Source organism: Clytia hemisphaerica, unplaced genomic scaffold, assembly GCF_902728285.1.
Source record: "Clytia hemisphaerica strain Z4C2 unplaced genomic scaffold, Clytia hemisphaerica genome assembly, whole genome shotgun sequence".
In the NCBI taxonomy this organism is placed as follows: Eukaryota; Metazoa; Cnidaria; class Hydrozoa; order Leptothecata; family Clytiidae; genus Clytia; species Clytia hemisphaerica.
The window spans coordinates 2,972,188-2,983,698 of NW_027103917.1; the positions used below are offsets into that span (position 1 = coordinate 2,972,188).

The following is an 11,511-nucleotide window of genomic DNA, read 5'->3' on the forward strand; positions in this document are numbered from 1 at the left end:
ACGAAGGCTGGGGCCAAACATTTGGCAACATGAAATTTCTTCTTTTGGTTTATCACCTGCAACCGTAACGCCATTGAAGAATCTCAAATGGACAGATTAACGTAACAGACGGAAACTGTGCAACGGTGATTTTATGACACTTGATAAAAAACGAAAATATAGAAGATCAACTTTGGGTCGACCACAGATCCAAGAAAATGTAACCTAATTTGACCGTGACTTACCTTATACAGACGAAAAGAACACCAGTTTTCAGCTTTAGCCCGACCACAGATCCAAGGAAATATACTGTGGACTCTCGCTAATGCAAACTTCTGTTATTCAAATCTTTCTATAAATCGAACTAATTCTCAGTTCCCATCCAAAGGGGAAACCCTCGTAAATTACTTTCTATAATTCGAATCTTTCTATAAATCGAACTAATTCTCAGTTCCCATCCAAAGGGGAAACCCTCGTAAATTACTTTCTATAATTCGAATCTTTCTATAAATCGAACTAATTCTCAGTTTCCCGTTCAAAGGGGAAACCCTCGTAAATTACTTTCTATAATTCGAATCTTTCTATAAATCGAACTAATTCTCAGTTCCCATCCAAAGGGGAAACCCTCGTAAATTACTTTCTATAATTCGAATCTTTCTATAAATCGAACTAATTCTCAGTTCCCGTTCAAAGGGGAAACCCTCGTAAATTACTTTCTATAATTCGAATCTTTCTATAAATCGAACTAATTCTCAGTTCCCATCCAAAGGGGAAACCCTCGTAAATTACTTTCTATAATTCGAATCTTTCTATAAATCGAACTAATTCTCAGTTCCCATCCAAAGGGGAAACCCTCGTAAATTACTTTCTATAATTCGAATCTTTCTATAAATCGAACTAATTCTCAGTTCCCGTTCAAAGGGGAAACCCTCGTAAACTACTTTCTATAATTCGAATCTTTCTATAAATCGAACTAATTCTCAGTTCCCATCCAAAGGGGAAACCCTCGTAAATTACTTTCTATAATTCGAATCTTTCTATAAATCGAACTAATTCTCAGTTCCCGTTCAAAGGGGAAACCCTCGTAAATCACTTTCTATAATTCGAATCTTTCTATAAATCGAACTAATTCTCAGTTCCCGTTCAAAGGGCAATTCCTCGTAAACTACTTTCTATAATTCGAATCTCTGTAATTCGAACAAATAAGATTCTCCCGTTCGCTTTCGAATTAACGAAAGTTAACTGTATACAACTGATGTAACCTAATTTGGTGTTGACTTACTTTCAAGAAGTTGGTGAGTTGTATTTCAGAGTTTTCTTCAAATTCTTCTTGGATATCGTTGGTAATCTCTGGTAACAGATATCGTTTGTCGATCCATTCCAATAGTACTTCTTGCTGTGTGGAAGTAGAAAAGAATTTCATTTAATGGTTTTATTTTTACATAGTGTTCCCGTTTCATATCAGACACATATTTTATATCAAGACAGTGTCTACCTATTGTTATATTTTGCTGATATAAGCAAAAATAAATTTTTTCTGACCAATCTTGCTCCACATCCTTGTCAATCCAATGTGAAAAAGTTTGTGAAAAAAAATTGATGAGTAAGCAAACAATATCATTCTTATTAAAAAACAAAACCTTTAATGCAAAATAAACCAGATGCGCTGGAAAGTCAGCCCGAAAGTCTTCAAATAATTAAAAAGTAGAAATAAGAGATCTAGCTTTGTTAGAACTCGCTTGAAAACGTTCAGACGAATAAGAATAGGCGCATTAAATCAATTCGTCATTCTTTTGGCTCTCTTTGAGTCTAATAAAGCCCCTAAGGGGCGAGAGGTTAAACTCTTTGAAGGGAAATTAATTTTATGAACACTAGATTAAAACTAAACTCAATTGGTAGATTATCATCAATTCCCTCTATTCTTTCGTAGAGATACATTGGCTCATTCCAGCTTTAAAGCCGGTCTCCACTTGCACGCAATGCGATCGCACTTTATCTAGCAAAACTTCCACGCTATTGGTCAAAAGAAAAATGAAGCAATTCCATTGGCGCGATCTGACATAATGGTCGGAAAAAGTTGAAAAGTATAGCGCGCTTCATTTTTATGACGTAACTTTTTTTCCAAGCAAAAAGGATTGAAAACGGTGCGATCGCAGCGCGCGTAAGTGGAGACCGGCCTTTAGAAAACTCTTGGGCAGCATAAGAAGATAATAGACAAATACTCTTTTAAGCCTTAAGGACACTCTGGATTTATAATCATCCTACGTTACACTCACGTCTAAATCTAGTGGCTGTGTTTTGGTGATTGTTTCGACGTGTTTGAAAAGTTTAAAATGCGGATCAGTCGTTGAATGAAACCATCCCGAGATGGAAAGACGTGTCTTCGAGTCCGATAACACTTCGGAAACCTAAGAAGAGTCAAAGGTGGATAATCATTTACCGTAAAGGAAGAAATTTTGGCAGGAATTTAATTCGGCGGATGGTTGGTCGTGTGTTTGCAGGATATTTTTGGCTTAAAATCGCTATTAGATAAACTAAAAACATCTTTTAAGGCATAAAAAAGCACGGATAAATTAATAAATTTGGCATGAGTTTGACCAGGTAAATCCACCGATTTTTCTCATTTTAAGGTAATTGTAGAAAATTCCATAAAGAGGTAGTTCATCATACAGGTGATGCCAGGCGTCGGAACATTAATCAAATTTAGAGATTGGCGAAACCAGGACGAGAGAGGAACCAGGGCGAGTGACGTCAGAAAGAACCTTCTCACCTGGTGAAAGGAGGTATCGCTGACTTCGAAAAATACCAAAGAGTTAAATGATGGAATCAGTGATTTGTGTAAATCTGAAGGTTGACCATCTGAAAAAAAAAATATATGACAACGTACAAAAATTTAATTACTCGTAAAACACTGGCCAGACATGACCCACTTTAGTTCTGAAAGTAACAATATAAGAATGTTGTTGAAAAAGTGTTACGAAAAAAATCTTTGAAAACTGTATTGAAAATGAAGATTTATGACGGTATCAATAAACTAGAGTAAAGAACTTTTCAATAAAATAGAGCAACATTTCAAAAGCTAGTACGTAAGATTTAAAATGAGGTGTCAATAAAATGAAATAACATTTCGAAAGCTATTATGTAAGATTTGAAATGAGGGTGACAATAAAATGGAGTAATTTTTCAAAAGCTAGTATGTAAGATTTGAAATGATATATACCTTTATTATTGAATAGATCCAACCTTCCTGAAACAAAGAAATCAATCATTATAACAAAATCACATCCACAGTTTCACTTAAAAAGGGGGTTTCTATACGTGGGTTGCTTTATAATTATTCAGATCAACAAAATCAAGAACCACGAGGTTATGGAGTCTGTTAAATTGCGCGCCCTGCGCGCCTGCGCGCCTGCTACAAAGTGGCGCTCCTTGCACGCCCGCGCGCCTTGCGCTCCCAGCGCTCCTTCGCGCCTTCTAATTTTTGACGCGCCCTAATTTTTGCGCGCCTTATAATTTTTTACGCGTTTCTGATTTAACAAGTGTCTTGAAAAGTTTCTAAATGCCTGTATAATTTGTTGCAAACCCGTTGCAAATGCAAAGAACCAGTCACAATGCTTTTTATTGGTTATTTGAATGGAAAAAACTGGACATACTTTTGGGGATAAATTTTAGACTTTTCTCCAAATTATTGGAAATAATGTGCTAAATTTTCATTTTAAAATTTAAACGAAATTACAATAATGGTTGGGTATGCAGGAGCAGGAGGGCGAAGCCTTCTTGCCAGCCCCATTTTCGATTTGAAATCTTCATTTTTAGCCTAGGTTGATGGATATGAAATGTACTTTCAAAATCAACACAAAAAAGTTGCAAATTTAGTCTTTTTGGAGAGATTTTGGATTTGTCATGCTTCAAAGCTTTTAACTTGGTAAATACTGAACCAAGTTTTAAAAGTTATACCTCAAAATTTAAGTTAGACTTCTCTCTTTCTAATGAAATGAAAACAATTCTTAGAACATCAACTGTTTGGCTCCAAGAGGCCGCCAAACCTGAAAATCTTTTGTGATACACCCGAGATTATTTTGACCATTCAGAGTATTTAATAAAAGGAACTAAATGGTTCCGAGTAATTTATGTTATTTTTTCGACTAGCCATTTTGATTTTTGATTTTTAGAGCACTCCTCTGTGCTGTCATTTCTTTTGTATTTTGATCTTGTTATTGATTTTGTAAAATGTCTCAAGAAGAAATCCTTTGATTCAGACTTTACGAGTTGGCATTTTATTATTTGTTCAAATTCGATTCTATTCTTTGATTTACAATTTTAATATGCAAAACTGCATGCATCATTATTTATAAGCGCACCAGAATTTAAATAATTGAAAACAGTGTAACCCTTTGTGCGCCAGGGCCTTTTTTTGGTAAAATGAGCTAGGTCAAACTTTAAACGTCATTATTTCCTAAACCAGAAGGAATTAGAGGTTCAGAAGTGATATATCAACGATGTAACTTCATTTTACTTTTATTTTACTTGACAATATATTTCGATACTTTTGTATCATCATCAGGTCTAAAAAATAAATAAAGATAAAAGTTAAAAACAGTAAAACTGCTTGCTAAAAAATTTCAGTATTTACACGTCAAATACTCTCTATATCAACTCAACTCAAAGAATGAGTTCAAATTTTCAAACGCCAGTTGTAAGAATTCAAAACTGGCATGTGATAATTGATCAATCATCCCATGATAATTGATCATTTATCCCATGACAATTCAAATTCTCAAGACATGCGTTCTACTTTTGAACTCATCCTTTGTGTTCAAAGAAGGCTTAATGGCTTGAATGCATAAGGCCTCAAGGGCCATAAGATGAAATTCAGATTTAGCTGATTGTGCAATTATTTTCACATCATCCATTTTAAGTTCAACATTACAGCTACGAAAATGGCTTCCCACTGGTGTATTAGCATTCCTGTGCTCTCGAATACGGGATAGTAGATGTCTGGCTGTTTGCCCAACATAACACGACTGACAGCGTGAACAATTTATCTGATAAACTACCCAACTTTTGTATTCTTTTTCAACAGGTGTTTTCAATGATGGTAACAACGTTTTAAGTTTTCGTATCGTTAAAATAACTTTCACTGGAGCACCGACCCTTTTTAATGAATGTTGAAACTGCTCGGTAATTTTACCTCGATATCGAAGAAAAAACTTTTTCATTTCTGGTTCCTCATCCTTTTGTTCTTCTGTTTGCGGAGGTTTTGTGATCTTTTCAATAGTCTTTTTAATAAGTGGTTCGTAAAATGAAGGAGGATATTGATTCTTTCGTAATATGGATTTTGCTTTTTCGATGCTTGATTTGAAATTTTCAGGTGTACTGCAAGCACGATGAATTCGATATACCATCCCGGTGACATTGGACTTCTTGTATTTGATCGGTGCCAGTGCATGGAAGTTCATTGTTAAACCAGTATCAGTATTTTTCGTGTTTTTTCGTGTACCATGTCGATGTTAATTCATTTCCAGAATGTATTATCCTCATGTCTAAAAATGGAATACTACCTTTATCCTCGCGTTCGCAAGTGAATTTTAGATTTGGATGGAATTCATTTATTTCATTTAGTTTGTTTTCGATCTGGTTTGTTTTGATATTACGTAATATATCATCCATATACCTTCCAAAGATTTGCACTTCTCCTTTGATTTTTCCATCAAATTGACTGAGCCAACCATTTGCCAAATAAGGAGCTGGGGGACTACCCATCGCTAGCCCGTCAGTTTGTCGGTAGTATCCTCGAGGTGTTAGCATTAAGACATTTAGACTGCATAGTTTGGTTAATTCAACAAAAGTATCTTTTGAAACTGGAGGATGTGGGTATCTATCTCCATAAAACAGTTCAGCACAATGGGTTATGGCTTCATCAACAGGGACGTTCGTATAGAGCGAGACTACATCAAAACTTATCATCTCTTCATCATTTTCCAAAGTGATTTCCTTCAGTGATTGACTTAAAGATTGTGATGATGTATTAATCTGACACTCTTCCACAACTGAGAGCCAATCTGCCACCTTTTTGGCAATTTTATAATATGCTGATCCTGGCATTGAAAGGACTGGCCTCAGCGGTATCAACGGTTTGTGAATCTTTGCTTTGAATTAGAGGTTGGTTTATATCGTTGGATAGCTGAAAGTCTTCTTTTTCTTTTGGGACCTGACGGCATATTGCCCGGTGGTGCTGTTTTAAATCACTCCTGTTTCAATTCTATTTGCTAGAGGGCAGAATCTAGTATAACTGAGGCAAATTCTTTGGATTTTCGTTCACTTGTTGACCAAATATGGCTAAAAAACGGTCAAAGTCTCAAAAAAGTGAGTTTCTGGAAAACTTTGGCATTTTTTTACTTCGATGGCCAAAATCTCTCCAAAAAGACCAAATTTGCATTTGAAAGTGCATTTCATTCCTATCAACTTAGGCTAAAAATTAAGATTTCAAATCGAAAATGGCTTCGCCCTCCTGCTCCTGCATACCCAACCATTATTGTAATTTCGTTTAAATTTTAAAATGAAAATTTAGCACATTATTTCCGCAGGGCGCGCAATTTAACAGACTCGAGGGAATGACGAGAAACATGCAATAAGACATGCATTCAGCAAAGGTTTTGTTTTTACATAAGTATTCCCGTTTCATATCAGACACATGTTTCATAGCAGGACAGGACAGTGTCTGCCTTTTGTTATATTATGCTTATATAAGCAAAAAAAAAATGTTTTTCTTTTCCTCTTTCTCACCAATCTAATTTTCAAATTAACAAAACATACCCCCGTCTTCATTGGACCAATCATCGGGCACCATGTAAAAAATGAACGCAATTTGTCGATCTTCCACTTTATCGTCGTGACACAGTAGGAAATCTGAAAAAACGGAGTTTCAGAAAATTCATAAATGTTTCACAATTAAAAAAACACTAATCACTCCTGATTTTGAGTATAAGTTCTTCTTATAGAATCAAAACCTAAAATAAAGGGTGTGGTGGTAAGCCTACACTAAAGAGAGGTCCACCACACCCAAGAAGAACAAAAATCACATTCACAATGACGATGGAGTGTTGATCGTGTTGGAGTGGTTTGCCATCGGAGATCAATTGTCAGCATTGGACCGATCCTTTCCGCAACTGCTGATGGTGGACCTTGAAGCTCCGGATGTGGACGTGTCGCGAACGGCCACATTGACACACACACACGAAAAGCGTTAAAAAGGAACATTGTGCAAATTCTATCTCAAAACGCTCTTGGTCTCAAATCGGATGATCGTATCAACGAGATTACTCTAATGCTACATAAAAGGAACATTTTTATTTGTTGTATACAAGAAACTTGGAGAAGTGCTTGAAAAAGGTTGGTTTGTCAAAAAATGACTGGTATCAAAAAGCTTTGAATCGTCTGGATTAGCGTAAAATTATTAATTCCAAGTAGCATATTTTTTGATAGTTTTATCTAGTTACTTATTTGCATATTGTTCCTTTTTTCGCTTTTTATTTTATCTACCTAGCGCTGTGATCTCTATCTTAGGATAGGGCCTATTCCCTGTGCTAAGGGAAGGTTTATCTCTATCTCTCTCTCATAAATGTTTCTGTTGCTGTGGGTCCCAAAACTAACAGAGCCTTACAACAAAGATAAAGTTAAGCCAAATTCTAGTAAACTTGCATTGCAGTGCTTGAAAGTTTTGGTCCATTCTAAGGCACAAAACGGTTAGATTTTTCTACAATTTTCTACAACATTCTTTAAACCCTGTGCACTTTTTTCTCATTTCGCACTTACGGAGCATTGCTTATCTTAAATACCCCTAGGGAAATTCGTGAGTTTATTACTATTTTTTTTTAAGGCAAAACTTCCAGGTTGATTTCGGGACAAAATATACAGTTGGAATTTCATGGACTTTTCATGGAAAGTTGAATCGTACCTGTATAATTATATTTGGCGCACGACATATCTATCGTATCCGACATTTTCGTATCCAAAACAATTTCTAACCATCCTCGAAATTGTGTAAACAAACAGTCTCTATAAAAGAAAGAATGTTCAATTGAACGAACAATCTCTACTTTACGTGGTCAAAGTAAACTTTTATGTATCAGCCGAAAATAGACATTAATTACATTAGGCAAGATTCTTCAAATGCAGCAGAATTTTGTTAAATTTGGAGACGGGAAGAACTTTGTACATTGTAACTTTAAAAAAATATGGAACTGTACACAATCTACAGCTGACACTCTCTTATTCGACATTCTACTACCCGATACGCTCCCTTATTCAAGTCCCATATAATAACTCAAAGTCAAAACAATGTATTCCAGTAGTAACTTAGAGCACTTAGCACTTAAAAATCATTGAAAATGGTTGAATTATTGAAAATCACCTGATCATCATTTTAGCAATTGCTGGAAGTATGAATTAATGTTAATTTCTGTCATGGAATTTGTCATAGAAATATATGATTTTAATTGGAAGCCGTATCTGTGGTATCGAACACGTTTTGTGTTGATTTCTCCACCAAACAAATAATGATATGAGATGGTCTGATCATAGAGAAGAAAATTCCTTGATAAAAAAGTTTTAATTTTTGAATGAGTCATACCTGAAAGTTGATATGGAATGTGTTTTTCGATTTTTGATATCTTCACTCTGCAGAAAGAAAAAAGAAGGTGTAGATTCCTGTCCAAGGTCACCAGACGTATTCATGATATGCACCACTGGAGAGTCTTCCGAGAACTTTCCAGATAATTTTCCACCCAATACGTCACTTAAACAATAGAAAAAGTGACGTATTGGGTGGAACAAAAACAGTAAAGTTGCATAATTTCGTGAAGTCATTGCAGTGGTTCATATTATGAATACACTAAGATGGATGGAGGCACTCGGAAATATGTCCAAAATGAAAACCGTAATATTTGATAAAAAGGGGAAGTCTGTAGAAAAAACAATACAAATGATTTTTAAGTGCTAAGCGCTCTAAGTTACTACTGGAATGCAATGTTTTGACTCTGAGTTATAATATGGGACTCAGTCAGATCTCAGGATCCGAAAGCTCAAAAGTGTTCCAATAAGGCTGAGAATATAGCCTAACCACTGAATCTCTCCAAAATCGAAATATTCAATGAAATAAAGTGGAAGTATTGGAATTAAATTCTGAAAAACGTTAAAATACCCAAATTTATCAATAAAAGATGAACTTCATTGAAACGCCTGGTGAAGGGCTAGCACTGCTCACAAAAACGTTGAGTGTTTTACCTGTGAAAACTTGAACAAGTCAGTATATTTGTGTTTGAATTTCAACTTTAATAAATCGTTTTTCAATTCTTTCAAAAGTTCCAGATCTTTTACAAAATTCTTGATTGTCCAATGTGGAAAAGGCTTGGTACAGAATGTGACGTCATCTAAATGGAAGACATAAATTACGTCACGACCAACGCTTACTTCGTTTTAAAAAGATTGCTTATGGTAATCAAATCCCACAGGAGTTCATAAGAAGTGTACTCTATTCATCAAAGTAACACTTAAGAAGACTCAAGAGATTTAATCACCTTGGTAATGGTTTCAAAACGAGGCAGTCGTTGCACTCAAAACAATTTATGAAAAGGCCTATCAGATAAGAACAAATGATTCACCGACACATTTTTTAAAGCGTATGCACTTTTTTTAAAGCGTATGCAATTTTCTATTGATCATTATTTTCATCACATGATAGGTTCGTTATGAATGGTAGCATTTGGCTCTTCCCGAAAATGTCCGTACATGGGGATATAGTGCCCAGGGGTAGTGAAAAATCTACAAGATTTGCCAGGGGGTAATCTTGCTCTGTTTGAGGGTAGTTTTGATTGTCCATGGACTCAACTGATGCTTGTCCAGGGGGGGGGGGGGTTAAAAAAATTTCCAAAAAATGTTATATCCTCCACTCCCCATATTCAATTTTTTTCTGGAAAAGCCCATTTGGTCAATCTAGTCTTTCAGCAGCGCATTTTTACTGGTCAGAATTTGCGCGAAGATTTTCCCAGAATTCCCTCCTTTGGATATTAAACTTCTCTCTCTTCTATTAAAATTTCATCACAGTTAAGTAGATCAAATTGCTGCAAAAGCTACACAAACTGTTCATAAACAATACCTAAGATTTGAAGCTTGTCCACATACGAATGTGTAAAGTAGTTCAGAAAAAAGTGCTAGTATTTCAACTGAGTTAGTGCTACAACAACAAAAGGGGTCCAGGGTGTCACGAAAACCTTATCTAAATTTATTTGCAATGTGATGACTAAAACCAACCCCAAGTCCATTGAAAAAGACCACGCCATAAGATTGTTTTGAAACCTAACTTGTGATACTAACGTCCACTCATTATTGCTTGGGATATAAAAGATTCAAATCCTACCATTATCGTGGTCTGTTTTGTCCCTAAGAAAAAATAAAATACAGGGAATGATTACATAAATTCTAATACTAAATTTTTGTAGATTTAAACGTTTTGAAATTCAAATTTGTTCACCCTTTTATGAGTGTCTTTATGCACTTTCCTAAAAAATCGGCTGTTTTAGTATCCATAAAGCCTTAAAATGTTCTCAAGACTTTGGTCAATGAAGCCTTATGTTCTTAGTAGTATATAGTATAGCCAGACCCTAAGCCAAATTCATGAAACTAAACGATTATTAAAACCATTTGCTCGAAAGAAGGCAGGCTTGTCTACCCGCAAAGACACAACTGATGACTGCAATGTGACTATAATTTTGAACATCTCCTAAAGACATCCGAAAATTCAGAAAAGGCCTTAACCAGGTTTTTTGTACCCTTAGATCTGGGCAAATTTTTTTATATCATGTTCCTGATAGAGTCTAGAATTGACAAAAAGAATTGATGACCTCTCCAATTTGCGGAAGTTTCGCGGAGTAAACAAATATAAAAGTATCTGTCACCTGAAAGCAGAAGTGATCTTTTCTGTCACATCATCAGGGTAGGATAGTGGAGATAAAACTTCTTTAGGATCCATAATTTGTTTCTTGACGTTTTCCTCGTTGGGCGAATTTTTCTTCGCTTTCAATTTTCGTTTGGAAGATGACATTGTTCTAATTTATTTTTATTATATTTTTCTGTAGAAAGAAAATACCACAAGTCAATACGAGATTCTAAGGGCGTGAACCTCATATATAAACCACAAGATTACTAAGAAAGGGAATAGTTTAGAAGGCGGTGGTTAGCCCGGGGCGGATTAAGCAGTGGCGGAGGTGTTTAATCTTAAACGCATATTTTTTCCTTTGATTACCATCGTCTAAATATACCAGTGATCTGCTCCTATTTCAAAATGTTGTCCTAAAAGAAAAACTAAAACACGAGTTGGCAGCATTTCAAATATGACTTCTCTAACTTGTGGTTGGCGATAGGAAGAGATAATCCCGGACAAACTTGGAGTTCAAAAGCAAAGAAATCATTCATGGCAAAACTTTGAGCACAAGGAGAAACAGATGTTAACTTATAAAGAATGCAAATTTTTGA

General features: G+C 35.4%; 1 protein-coding gene across 1 annotated transcript in view; it reads right to left on the minus strand.

The window, feature by feature from the left end:
* LOC136809494 (prolyl 3-hydroxylase OGFOD1-like) overlaps positions 1-11,511 on the minus strand; it is a 629,446-nt gene that overhangs the window by 3,053 nt on the left and 614,882 nt on the right. Inside the window, exons 2-11 of the mRNA XM_067066033.1 lie at positions 10,935-11,108; positions 10,397-10,419; positions 9,265-9,410; positions 8,612-8,658; positions 7,937-8,037; positions 6,796-6,888; positions 3,200-3,226; positions 2,750-2,838; positions 2,256-2,387; positions 1,262-1,375 (exon numbers count right to left, since the gene is read on the minus strand). Of these exons, the coding sequence (XP_066922134.1) occupies positions 1,262-1,375; positions 2,256-2,387; positions 2,750-2,838; positions 3,200-3,226; positions 6,796-6,888; positions 7,937-8,037; positions 8,612-8,658; positions 9,265-9,410; positions 10,397-10,419; positions 10,935-11,080 (918 nt within the window). The 5' untranslated portion in view covers positions 11,081-11,108. The remainder of the gene's footprint in view (positions 1-1,261; positions 1,376-2,255; positions 2,388-2,749; positions 2,839-3,199; positions 3,227-6,795; positions 6,889-7,936; positions 8,038-8,611; positions 8,659-9,264; positions 9,411-10,396; positions 10,420-10,934; positions 11,109-11,511) is intronic.